The following is a 13,706-nucleotide window of genomic DNA, read 5'->3' on the forward strand; positions in this document are numbered from 1 at the left end:
TACAGTGCTGAGTTTAGGAGGGGTGGTGTTAATTGGAAGACCAACGTTCTTATTTGGGTCTCTTGGTAAAAGTTCTAGCTCCAAACAAGTTTGGTTTCCAACTCTTCTGTCTGCAGTCGGGGCACTTTGTGCAGCGTGTGCGATTGTGTTAACCCGCAAAGTTTCACAAGAGATGCCTGGGAGAGTGGTGGTGTTTTACTCAACAATGTTCGGAGCTACCATAAGCTCTTTAGCTTCAATGATTTCTGGGGAGTTCAAATACCCAGACTGTGGAACTCACGATGCCTACTACGTCATTCTGTCCGGTGTCATTGGCTATTCAGCACAGTTGATGGTGACAAAGGCACTGAGTTTGGAAAAAGCAGCTATTATTTCATTGGTTCGCACAGTGGGAATCGTGTTTTCATTTGTCCTTCAGCTAGCGGCACTGGGTGTTGCTCCAAATGGGCTCAGTATTGGTGGTGCTTTTCTGGTCCTGCTTTGTAATGTTACTATTTTTATCAAGAAGTTTTTAGATCAGAGAAAAGTAAAACCAGCGAGTTAAATACTCATTTGGGGGGGGGGGGGGGGGTACTCCCCTATTTGGTCTATATGGGAACGTGTTGCTGGATAGGGTATGGTTTTTGCTAATTAGGGTCTGGATCCGTCCTAGACAGGGAGGGTATGGCTGTGAGACTGTTGTCAACTTTTTGACAATCCAAAATCAGAGACATTCCTTTGTATTTATTTAGCAGGTCATCAGTCAAAATTAGATCATTTTCAGGTCTAGATATTACCGCTAATGTTTTCAGTATCTAATTAGGGTGATAAAATAGATGGTGCTGTCACTCGATCTGTAGCTAGCACAAACATAAAATCTAAAATCTTTTGAATCAAGGAATTATAAACTGAGAAGAATTTTAGAACGAGGTGGTAGGCTCTCCCCAGATATGCATATCTTCAAAAAGTTTGGGTCTTGATCCATAAAAGTCTCAGTATATGCATCATTGAATTCAGTACCCATCCCCCTGAGATTAGTGGGACATTTTTCCACATTGTCTGCCCCAGGGATTCGGCATTAGTCTACCCAGGGCTTTTGATGGCTGTGAATTTCTACTTGCAGTACTCTCACTTCCTGTCAATGATAAGTTCATCAGCTAAGATGATACATTTATGATTACATATGTCTAAGATATGTCTTACATATGACAAAGTGAGATGATAGATCCACATCTTGAACAAATGGTCACTGGAATGATTATCAGAAATAAGACTTATCTGAGACTTAGTTTGGCTTGAACAAATTTTCATTAGAATAAAGTTAAGTCTAAAATTTTCAAAATGACTTACTTTTTTAGTTGTACCATGGGTTATTTGATCAGTAAACATTTGCCGGTTTGTTTTTAAAAAACTCCTGAGTAATGCCCATGGGTCAGCCCCAGATAGAGGGGGGTGGGATGGGGTCGTGGGCATTGCTTCATTAGCTATAGGTTATGCCTTGACTTGCCCATAAATTGAATTTCGCAGGGAACTAGGCAAAAATGAAAGAAAAAAAAAACCATAAAAACAAATGGAGTGAGAATTTCTTAGGAGGAGTGAAGAGGGCTGTGACATCAATACAGGAATGCTTAGTTTTGTGGTTTCTCTATTCCTCACTTGCCTCATTTTGAGTATTCAACAATCCCATTCATATTTCCGTCCACACAGTTTTCTTCCTCCGCACACAAAAAACAACCGAGGAGTAGAGTAGAGAAATCACGAGACTAGCGTTCCTGTTTTGACATCACAACCCTTCTATCCCCGGACTCCTGTCTAGCCCAGTATTGTATCCAACCGGAAGTGAAATGTGACACTTTTATACGCCTCAAATGCAGGGACGAAAAATTGATAAGGAATGATTTTTATATGAGAACTATGTGAAGATTTGATCAAACAAATTTATTTTGAAAAATTCTGTCATGTACACTTTAATAAAGCTATTTTTTTTGCAAGTTTACTATGAGTCCACTTCTATGTGTATCTTCATGTCACCTTACTGAAGTCCCTGTCCATCCAGTTGAATGCTTGATGCCAATCAGTGCCTTGTTTTTGGACTGGGGAGGGGGTGGGGCTGTTATTTTCACTTATCCATGGGTGACAGTTCTGAATTCCCATTACTCACAGGGAAGCGTTCTGGTTCATGGTCATTAGGCTCATGAAAATAAAGTACCTCCCTTCCACATGAACAATCTGGAAAGGCTGGACCTCCAATAAAGCTGTAAGCTTGAGGAGACGGAGTATTTTGAGCTGTGAAGGGGAGAGTGGGAAGGGGCTTATTACGCTGGGAAGAGGAAAGTGACGTAGATATTTGCAGATCAACTGATGTCTTCCCAGGGCATCTCTTTTTCCTGTTACTTGAGTACTCTGATCGCTGAATATCCTATTGTCTGTTCCTGGGGATGGATGAAAAACACCAAAATTGCCAATAATAAAGAACGGCCAAACCATTTTGCTCTACCCTGAATGGCAAGCCTCACCGTCAGTTTTTATCAAAAAGTTAACTTCTTGATCTGACTCAGCCATCAACTCAGACACCCCTCCCCCCTCCCCCCATCCCTTTCTCTAACGAATACTCAACGCCGCGGAATCTGAGAAGGGACTGGCACTAGAAATCATGATCATCCAAGATGGCGGACGAAATGAAAGAAGATACAAGTGTGTTGGCAGGTTTGCTTTCAACCACAGGACAGTTGGATTCACTAGAATCACTTGATGCAGCCTTCACTACGAACATTGGCTCCTTTAGGCAAAGACATGTTTCGGATTCGGTAAGTTTGATGGACATTTTCTATTGTAGATCGCTTGGTGTTTTATGCTGTGATTGTGTCAGCGATCATAGTCAAGCTTAGGCTTATATTTGAAGAAATTGCCTCATTCCTAAACTTATATTTTAGCGCAGTACAGCTCGACAGAATGATCAGGAGTGGTATATTTGAATATTTCTGGTATTTGTAACTGTGTTTCTATTAATATTAAAGGAATAATTGCCCATGTTTTTCAATTCCGGCCTGCCAGTAGTCAATGAAAGATCGATTAAAGTGTACCTGTTGTACATCTTTTTTTTCCATTATAGTTTAAGCTTTCTGGTCTCCATATGGCAGGGTATTCTGTAGTCACTCTTGATTTGGCAAGACATCTGCAGGAAAGTTTCTGCGCAGCACATAAATGCACTACTGTCATACTAATTAAGAAAACCCTGTTCCGAAAACAAAGAACATGAATAGACGTTTGAGTCGCAAAATGCGTACATAATTAATGTAGGGGGCTGTGCAGAAATCTTGTCCATCTGCCATCCCCATTCTTTAATACAGCAATCAATTTTCATTATTGTGTCCACGCAAATACTTCTGAAGCATTATAAAATGATTTTAATTATTTTTTTTTGCAGTCATTAATTTATCATGAACTCATTTAGAACTAGAGTAAAGTAGCAACACACTTCATTACCTCTAACAGTTAGTTTAATATAATTTGTTTTTCTTTTAAAATCTGATGTTGTTATGATTATAATTAAATGCAGGTTGACATTGAGTTGGACCTGCCAGAAGTTGTGAACATGCCTTCATTGGAAAGCATCCTGAATGAGGTACCTTAAACCTGTTTGCAAATAATATGCATATTCCAATAATCTATTTGTAAAATAAATGTAATGGTATATTTCAAGCCTGGTGAATGAATGAGAATAATGTATTACTCTAGAAAGTGACACAGGCATACTTGGAAAGAAGAAATCCGAGTGCTCCTATCAGGAGTCGAACCTAAGACCTTCCGATTACTAGTTTGGATGCTAGCTTAATGGCCTTAGCTCCCACGAGTCTCCTGTAGCTCAGTGGTAGAGCATCTGAACTAGTAATGGAAAGGTCTTAGGTCCCACTCCTGATAGGAGCACTCAGATTTCTTTTTTCTGAGTATGCCTGTGTCACTTGCTGAATAATACATCATTCTCAATCTGTTCATAGTTGTAGTGATTGTGTTTCATTTAAATCCAATAGAAAGATGAAGACATCATTTCGTTAGAAGATGATCCTGATCTGGCAAATCTGATTGACAATGAACTGCTATCCTCTTCTCTTGACTTGGATCCAAGGTCAGAAATGGTTCTTTGTGTACTGAGAAATATTTATTTGATGATAAATAGAAAGATGGTAACCATCGATCTTGGAATTTCTTGCTGTGTTATTTGCAATGATTTTTGACAGTCTTTCCTATTTACTTATTACATTAATACTGTTAGAACTAATTATGGAAAATTTAACATTTGTTTTACTATTGTAGCTATCTGGAATGATCTAAATGAGAACTTGAAACAGCTTCCTCTTAAGTCATTCAAACAAAGACTGAAACTGAATCTCATACAGGCCTATGTATAGATTAAACAAATACTTTATTTTCGTAATCGAATATCTATAGCTTGCAACTGGTACTTATTAACTTCCTGAACTTCCTTATTAACTTCCTGAACTTTTTCCTGAACTTCCTGTACTTACATCTTACATAAATTTATGAATTGCAATATACTTTTTTTCTTTTTTTTTTTATCCCTTAATTTTCATTTTATGCCACTGCATGATATTAATATTATAAAGGAAATAAAGGAGGTGTAAAGAATCGACCATAGGAGGACACAGAAAAAATCTGAGCCCCAGATGGGATTCGAACCCATGACCCTCCGTGTTCTAGATCGGATGCTCTAACCTCTGAGCTACTGAGGACTCGTTGGCGAGCAAGGGTCATTTTTGTGGGTTGCACTTACGAACCGCATCATGCAGTCATGCAGTCCATCACAAGCAACACATTAAGGCTTAACTGCATCACGCAGTCACATTAATTGCAAGAAATGCCTCACCTATGAAGGAGCCTCCATCACTGTGTGATGCGGTTTGTAAGTCCAACCCACAAAAATGACCCTTGCTCGCCAACGAGTCCTCAGTAGCTCAGAGGCTAGAGCATCCGATCTAGAGCACAGAAAGTTGTGGGTTCGAATCCCATCTGAGGCTCAGATTTTTTTCTGTGTCCTCTTATGGTCGATTCTTTACATCTCCTTTATTTTCATTTTAACGCTTTATTGCCAACACTGACCTTTTAGTCTAAATATTCAATTTTGTTACTCAGCCAGATTAGCTCTTGTAGTTAGTTATTCTGAGTAAAGTTTACCATTTCCTGTTATCTTTTTCATTACGTTTGTAAATATTTGTTGTAAATTATTAAAAAAGGTAATAAAGTTGTTGTGGTTTATTTTTTCTAGCAAAGAAAAGAAAGAAAAGAAAACTAAACATGGATCTGTTCTCCGCCATGTTGTGTTAAAAAGTGTCTCTGGCCAAATGGTTTCTGCATCTGTAAGTATACTTGAGAATGAGAAAGTAATTGCCAGTGCTGAATAGCTAGTGAATAGCCCTTTGATTTTGCCTACAATCAATGTCAAAAGGGCTTGGGACAAATCTTACAAAGTCTGCTATAATTTTACTGTGAATTTAGTGTGTCCTAACTAAAGCAGCCATGTTATCTGTTTAATACAATTTGCATTTTACTCCCTAACTCCCTCCCCCCAAATAATGTTGAAGTCCACAAGGCATTTTTCTTGCATAGACTCAAAATCCTAAGGGGGTCGGGGCTGTGGAACATATTTTTTTAATTCTTTCATGCGGTATTTCTGTTGTGTGTGTACAAAGACATCGTAAATTTGAATTTGTCCCAACTTTTTTTGTCCTTAATATTAGGTACATGTATTTGGGCTTCAAATCCCTGGTGAAAATCTTTTTAAGATCCTTGAGGATCTTTAAAGATCTTTAAAGATCCACATGAGGATCTTTTTGAGGATCTTTAAGGATCTTGATTCATATCCTCAAAGATCTTGCAGGATCTTGTAAGAACCTTGAAGTCCCTGCAAAGATCCTTGAGGATCTTGCAAGATCTTTGCAGATTATGCAAGATCCTTGCTGGATCTTAACAGGATCCGGTAGGAACTTAGCAGGAACCTTTAAGATCCTCACAGGGCCCTGCAAAGATCCTTCAGGATCCTGTTTAGATTCTGCAAGATCCAGCAAGGATCTTGCTTAATCTGCAAAGATCCTGCAGGATCCTCAAGGATCTTTGCAGGGACTTCAAGGTTCTTACAAGATCCTGCAAGATCTTGCAGGATCCTGTAGCAGGAACCTTAAGGATCCTCACAGGGTCCTGCCAAGATCCTTAAGGTTCTTGTAAGGATCTTTATAAAAATCTGCAAAGATCCTGAAGGATCTTAACGGATCTTTGCAGGGACTTCAAGGTTCTTACAAGATCCTGCAAGATCTTGCAGGATCCTGTAGCAGGAACCTTAAGGATCCTCACAGGGCCCTGCCAAGATCCTTAAGGTTCTTGTAAGGATCTTTATAAAAATCTGCAAAGATCCTGAAGGATCTTAACGGATCTTTGCAGGGACCTGAAGGATCTTTGCAGGGACTTCAAGGTTCTTACAAGACCCTGCAAGATCTTTGAGGATATGAATCAAGATCTTTAAAGATCCTCAAAAAGATTCACAAAAGATCCTTACGTGGATCTTTAAAGATCCACAAGGATCTTAATGGATCTTTGCAGGGACCTGAAGGATCTTTCTGGGAACTGAAGGATCTTAACAGGGCATTAGCAGGATTCTTCATGGTCCTTGTAGTAGGATCCTTAAAGGGACCTGATCGATCCTTACAGGGTCCTGCTAAGATCCTTCAGGTTAAGGTTCTCTTAGGATCATGAAAAAACCTAAAAAGATCCTGAAGGATCTTAAAGGTTCTTTGCAGGGACCTTAAGGATCTTGACAGGGGCTTTGCAGGATTCTTCGTGGTCCTTGTAGGAGCCTTGCTGGGACCTGATGGATCGTTATAGGGTTCTGCTAAGATCCTTCATGTTCTTGACTTTTAATTTTCATGCACAAAATAAGTATCCTATTTAACAAGCAGTAAATTTTATGCCAAATGTATTTTATTTCTCAGATTATTCTCATCTTTTTACAAATAGATCTTTGATGTTTTACACTAAAAATCTCGTGGTTTAAAATCATCAATCCCTTACTATGAAACACAACAGTTAATGCAATATGTAAAAATCTAAAAAAAGGGTAAACATGTCTTACTAAGCTAACTTGTGTTTTTCTTCTTATTTCTTCCTTTTGTGTGAGCCCTTTGTTTTCATGAAAATGAGGCCACTTACATGCACAAAGACATGAAAAAAATTACTACAAATAAAGGATGAGAAATACAGACAGCATTAATTATTATTTTTTTTTTCAAGCTGTAGCACAACATTGTAAGTTATGACTTGAAAGTTGAAAGACATTGTTATACATGTACCTACATGTATTGCAACCGGTGTTGCAAGTTGCAGAAACATGCTGTACAAAAGTTGAACTACATTGTAATGTCTACTTCAATGTGCAATGTTATCACAACTTGCAACAGGGTGGTAACATCTACAACAACACTTTTACATGGTTGGATGACAAGTTAAAAGAAAATGTTGCATACAGTGCCTAGTACAATGTCAGCTATCAAAATAATACCCTTCAATAAATTTGTAACAGTTATGCATTTATGAAAAAAAAACTCGTCTTTTAGCCACAAGTCTCACTCTCAGGCAAAGGCATAATCAAGACTCATCTGGTTTTGAACTGTTACATTGAAAATTAAAAGAAATCATTCACTCGACTAAATGTGAATTTTGACAAAATTGAAAATATGTCAAGTTTACATGCACATTCTCCTTTAAAATAACACTCTGTGCAGCTCCATTTTAAAGCACAGATAATTGGCATTCTTATTACACACTATAAAACCAAAACCCATGAAAATTTCAGTTATTTTTTCATGGTAAATCCATAGCATTTCCAACACTTTTTGAGGTAATATATTAAACACGAGGAAGAGTGTTTCCTCTGATTTCCAAACACCGAGAAGTAAGTTGGAAAAACAAGGCACAGCCGAGTTTTTTTTAATCAACTTCAAGGTGTTTGGAAATAGAAGGAAACACTCTTTCCAGTGTTTGATATAGCTTCTCAAACTATTGATAATTCTTGGAGAAATTCGAAGCAAAAGTTCCCAAAATTTTATGATAATTAACATCACATTTCCAAACCTCCTTCACAGCAGTGATTTCCTTTGTTTTCTCTTCATGAATTATTAATGAGTTTGAGAAGGGATTTTCAAGGTCAAGAGTAAGGACATTTTTATGGCATTTTTTAACCATGAAGTTGCCATGGAAAGAGCATAAAAAATCCATGAAAATAATGTGAAAAACAGCAAGGCCCATGAAATTTCCTGCATCATGTATGATAGACTATGAAAAACTCATGAAAAGTCCCTTTAGGACGGTGCCTACTTTTATTACTGCACATACGTTCTGCGCATCTCGAAATTCCTATGGGTGGTGCCTCTTAATACAGGGGTATTTTTGCGTAGTTTAAAACTGTGTGGAGAAAGCAGAAATTAGCAAGTGCTCTTTGCATCCAAAAAGAAAATTTGGGGTAACCATGCATTTTTCAGAGATAATAAAGCTTCAACTGGAGTAAAACGCCATACATGGCTTTGTATTTCACTGCTGCCTTAGAATAAGAAAGAGTAATTGTTTCTGAATTATCTCTAAAAAAATGCGTGGTTACCCCCCAATTTTCTTTTTGGATTCCAATAGCCCTTGCTAAGATCTGCTATATATATAACTATATATCTGGATGGTTAATTACATGTATTACACACAATATAAATTTGTCATTCACAGACCGTATTCCACAGCCAGAGCTACAAACAAGTAACAGCAAAAAACAATTTCACAGTAACTTTCTCAGGGAAGAAACATTCAGAAAATGGCTTTGTCTTGAATTATGTAAAGGTTCAGGGGAAGTGCTAAATAAAAAAGAAAAATGATTGGACATTTCGTAAAAAAAAGATTGATTGTACTCTTGCTATTTTCATGTATATGATATCAAGTAATAACCAATACTCCATTATGCAAGTTACAAAAGTTTATTTGGTAAAAATTATTGTTTCTCAGTAGGAGTAGCAGAAGTCACGATTTGCAACAAAATCAAATCAGTTAAAATAGAGTCCAACGGTCATAAGTGACTTAGCTTATTGAGCAGGATTTGCTGACTTGACTCTGAAGCTGCACGATTGAGTATCAGCCTTGACAACATTATTGAGCTGAAAATCTGCAGTACAACAGAAAAAAGTGCATTTTAAGTCAGTTCTTCTGAGTGGGCAGTGCCAAGTATACGCTTTTAGACACATGTTTCAGTGAGCTTCTCATCTGTAACAATCTTGTCGATTTCTGAGCAAAACAAGGGTATCCAACCTTTAACTCATGGTGCTACAGAAAATATAAGCTTATACACTCTATGAAGTTGATCATGAACTCCAGATCTTCATGTAAAGTCAATCAAACCAAGATCACTAAGTCTTCAGCTTATACCAAGACATGATAACAACCTGGCTACAAATTGCTCTGTAAAAACGTTTGCAAAGGCTTTACATGTATAAGAAAAATCAATAGGGAATGTTTACCTTAACAATCTCGAATTTGCAGTTAAGCTCAAAAAAGATTCAAGAAGCACATGCATTCGAAATTCCCATAGACAGTGCATAGAAGATCTATAAAATCACACATTTTCATGCAGTCTTTTTCATCAAAATTATTGATTTCAAAGCTTACCTCTTGCTAAAAGAACTTATCCACATTTTTTTGCTTGAACCCAACATTTTGAAGCTTAACCCAGGTAAAAATCCACGGGAAATGTCTCCTGTTTCCTTGAATATTCCGCCTAAATCGAAAATGAAACGGTCTTTTCCGCGAGCCTGCAGTGGCATATCTGCTGACCAAAATGGCTTTGTTCGTGCCCAGTCTACCCAGTCTGAATGAAATCCAAGATGGCTGCCGGTGTTGATGTGACCCCACGTTTTCTTGCTCATTTTAAAAGCTAGCACTGTGCATGAAAGCTGTAGGAATTATGATTGAAAGCATCGTTGTTCTTTTTGGCATCAAATGGAGTCGAGATCCATCGAAGAAGGTCTGAATGTAATATTGTTTTCACAAATGCATTTCAGTGACGTGCATGTACTACATGTAAGTCAAGTTTAATATAAGCTGAAGCTTCCTTTTTTTCTTAAAGCTTTTCCTGGAAAGCGGGCCAGTTACAAATACTAATATCAGTTGCTCATCTTGGTTTTATGTGTTTATTTGCCCAATTAATACAACAAAAATACAGCTCAATCTTGTGGTATAGAAAATAAGTACCTTGCTCTTTCTTCCAAACCATTTGTTGTTATTGCATACATAAGGTTAAATTAAAGTTTATAAGTTTATTGAAAAGAAGTACCTGCTATATGTAATTGTTAGATTGAGCAAAAAAGTGTACATGCAATAAGTATACATCATGCATTTGTCTTTTTTATATGGCTCAACATATTGACGGTGTATACATCAATAATTAATGATGAATACAAATAGTAACTTCACCTTAGATTAGGAAGATGAAGTTTCCCTTGGTGTAAACAATATATGTACATACAACATGCGATACAGACAATCTAACTGGCCATTGCCTATCCTATTTGTAGAAAAAATATAAATAAAACAGTGTATTACTATTTTCTTGAGCAGTAGTGATATAGGATTACAGGCTGTTTTACAGGCTATTTTTCAGTTTGTTATGAGAAAATAGTAATAAAATACAACACATTGTTCTATCTTGCTTTAAAATAGGCTTAAAATAAAAATAAAACACAAATAAAATAGATTCTCTATTTTTTCCCTATCAGGTAAAATAGGAATAAAATATAACTCATGCATTGATATGGCTAAGTTATCAGTTGTTACCTGAAAATTCCACAGTATTGGCCCATTGCAGCTCCAAAAAAAAATTAAGATTGAATCGACTGATCACAATCTAATGTTGTAAAGTTTCGTCCTGTAGCTTCTTGTGTTGTCAAAGTCGAAGAAAGAGATTTTCAGTCATTGCTTGTCTTCATATTTTGTGAAAATATTTGTAGACCCAGGAAATCTTGTTTTGTTGAGATTTTATGTGGCTGATCACTTTCTTTGCAAGAAAAAAATATTTAGTGCTGTTGCTTTTGAGGTGAGGTTTATAACTGCATTGCCATGTGACTGTGTATGGTTTATGCATGATTGAAAGGTGATTTCATCCACGACTACAAAATTGGTACAAGTAGCCTGTTTGGTTCCAAAGCAACCCCAATTATTTTTAGTGAATTGTTTATTATCCTATATTTTGGTTAATCGCAAGACCATGATTTGCAAAGTTCTCTCTAACAACTTGGTAAGATTCTCATTACAAGTTTGTCTAAAGATCCTTGTAAGAGCAATATAATAATTAAAGCCTTAAGGATCCTGACAAAAATCATTGAAAGGATCCTCAAAAATCTTTCTAAGATCCTCTTTGTCTCCTTGAAAGGATCTTCTTTAAATCCTTCTAAGATTCTCATCAGATCCATGATGACTGTTAAGGATTTTGGGAAAGTTCTTTGAAAGAGATCAAATAGGATTCCTTTAAGATCCTTGTAAGTTCCTCATCAAACCTTCAAAGATTCCTAAGGATCCTGACAAAGATCTTTCAAGGATCCCTGATAGGATCCTTTGAAGATCATTGTAAGATCCTCATCAGATCTTTGAGGATCCTTAAGGATCCTGACAAAAATCTTTTATAGGATCCTGAAAAAGATCTTTGAAAGATCCTTGAACAGTTCTTAACAAGAACCTTGTAAGATCCTCATCAGATCTTTGAGGATCCTGACAAAGATCTTTTATAGGATCCTCCAAAGATCTTTTTAAGAACCTCGTAAGACCCTTGAGGATCCTAAAGGATCCTGACAAAGATCTTTGGAAGATCCTTGAACAGTTCTTACCAAGAACCTTGTAAGATCCTCATCATATCCTTGAGGATCCTTAAGGATCCTGACAAAGATCTTTTATAGGATCCTTCTAAGATCTTTTTAAGAACCTTGTAAGACCCTTGAGGATCCTTAAGGATCCTGACAAAGATCTTTGGAAGATCCTTGAACAGTTCTTACCAAGAACCTTGTAAGATCCTCATCATATCCTTGAGGATCCTTAAGGATCCTGACAAAGATCTTTTATAGGATCCTTCTAAGATCTTTTTAAGAACCTTGTAAGACCCTTGAGGATCCTTAAGGATCCTGATAAAGATCTTTGGAAGATCCTTGAACAGTTCTTTACAAGAACCTTGTAAAATCCTCATCATATCCTTGAGGATCCTTTAAGGATCCTGACAAAGATCTTTGAAAGGATCCTTTAAAGGATCTTTTTCAAGATCCTGTAGGATCCTAATGAAATCTCTGAGGATCCTGCAGGATCTTTTAGAAGATCTTTGAAAGGATCCTCATCAGGATCTTCAAGAGATTTTTATAGGATCCTCAAGAAATCCTCTAGGATCTGTGAGGATCTTTAAAAGATCCTTGTCTTCAAGGATCTTTCGAAGACCTTTGCAGATCTTTGCAGATCTTGGAGGATCTTTCAAGATCTTTGAAGATCCTCCAAAGATTTTCACCAGGGATGCAACTACTGTCTTTAAAAGTGAAAAAAAAAACCCCTCTAATTTTGATATACTCACTCTGCTGGTTACATCTGAGGGTGAACCCACTGGTATACGAGTATTAGACAAGTGTCATTTGTGATGTGGCCCGTAAATTTCAATCAGAAAAAAGATGTGTAACAGTCATTATCAGGGATGTTTTGCAATGAGCTAAACTGTATTGAACACAAGACGTAAATTCAACTATGGTTAAGGACAGCTTTATTTCGTGGCAAATGCTAGTAACGAACAAAATAATCTCTTTGTAAACACCTAAGTTTGCATAACTGCTGGCTGTGATTGGTGCTCCAGTCCTAGCTTACAGTGGTAATAAAATTCCGAAGTGGTGCCCTGGAGTGATAATTATTGGTTTCTGCATTACAGCCCTGTCTGTGAAATGTGTATTGCTCCAGTTGTAATGAATGGGTACAGTGGTCATGCCAGTTCTTTTGGAGCCCTGGATTACTAGGCTTCTGTTAGGCAACAGCCTGTTGTGAGTAATATACAGCAGCTGTAATTTATTGAAGAGGTGTGCAGAATACAACCAGGGTCTCTAAGTCCTCTTCCTGTCCCCTCTAGGTTGTGTGGAATAAGGTCTTAAGTCTTTTGATGTAAGGCCAAATTCTCCTTTTGTTTTGCAAGTGAATACAGGGCAATTTGGAAGGAGAATCTAGCAATTGATCAGGAGTCACTTAAGGCTTTTTTTCCAGGAACCCTTTCAATTTTGAAATTTTGTTTCAGGCCAGAGTTGATGCTGGTTTGCCTACTGCCATGGTAAGAAATTTATTTCAGTTGGTACATGCAAATTTACGAAATAATTTAATCAATCAAATATTTATAATTGGGAACTGGTCGTAACATGTTTGTTCGAAGAGGACCCACCTTGTCTGGGGAAGAAGGGTTGTCGAATACACCATCTATCTCATGAAAATTACAGACAAAACTTTGTTGGCTTTAAATTTGAGTTGACACAGAAATGTTCAGCTAGCAAGAGTCAGCATTGCTAGATAAACAAGAAAAGTGAGGTTTGCATCTCACTGTCATTTTTTACTGGTGGATAAAGGGGTGGCTATGCAAAAAAGACACCATCTTTTGAGGTAAAGGAAGGGGGGTGCAGGCAGAG

The 13,706-nt window shown here is 37.2% G+C and overlaps 2 protein-coding genes and 1 non-coding gene across 3 annotated transcripts in view; 2 read left to right on the plus strand and 1 right to left on the minus strand.

Annotated features, from left to right (window-relative positions):
* Window positions 1–1,982, plus strand: part of LOC146481776 (solute carrier family 35 member G1-like) — a 2,833-nt gene extending 851 nt beyond the window's left edge. The window contains exon 1 of the mRNA XM_085107918.1: window positions 1–1,982. This exon is cut by the window's left edge and continues 851 nt beyond it. Within this exon, the coding sequence (XP_084964044.1) occupies window positions 1–544 (544 nt within the window). The 3' untranslated portion in view covers window positions 545–1,982.
* A 650-nt stretch (window positions 1,983–2,632) lies between these two features.
* Window positions 2,633–13,706, plus strand: part of LOC146481777 (vacuolar protein sorting-associated protein 8 homolog) — a 55,171-nt gene continuing 44,097 nt past the window's right edge. Inside the window, exons 1-5 of the mRNA XM_085107831.1 lie at window positions 2,633–2,786; window positions 3,539–3,604; window positions 4,011–4,105; window positions 5,264–5,354; window positions 13,325–13,357. Of these exons, the coding sequence (XP_084963957.1) occupies window positions 2,646–2,786; window positions 3,539–3,604; window positions 4,011–4,105; window positions 5,264–5,354; window positions 13,325–13,357 (426 nt within the window). The 5' untranslated portion in view covers window positions 2,633–2,645. The remainder of the gene's footprint in view (window positions 2,787–3,538; window positions 3,605–4,010; window positions 4,106–5,263; window positions 5,355–13,324; window positions 13,358–13,706) is intronic.
* Trnas-aga (transfer RNA serine (anticodon AGA)) lies at window positions 4,657–4,730 on the minus strand. The gene has a single exon. It is a non-coding gene; the product is annotated as a tRNA-Ser (tRNA).

Source organism: Pavona decussata, unplaced genomic scaffold (genome assembly GCF_977016875.1).
Source record: "Pavona decussata unplaced genomic scaffold, jaPavDecu1.1 SCAFFOLD_48, whole genome shotgun sequence".
NCBI lineage: Eukaryota > Metazoa > Cnidaria > Anthozoa > Scleractinia > Agariciidae > Pavona > Pavona decussata.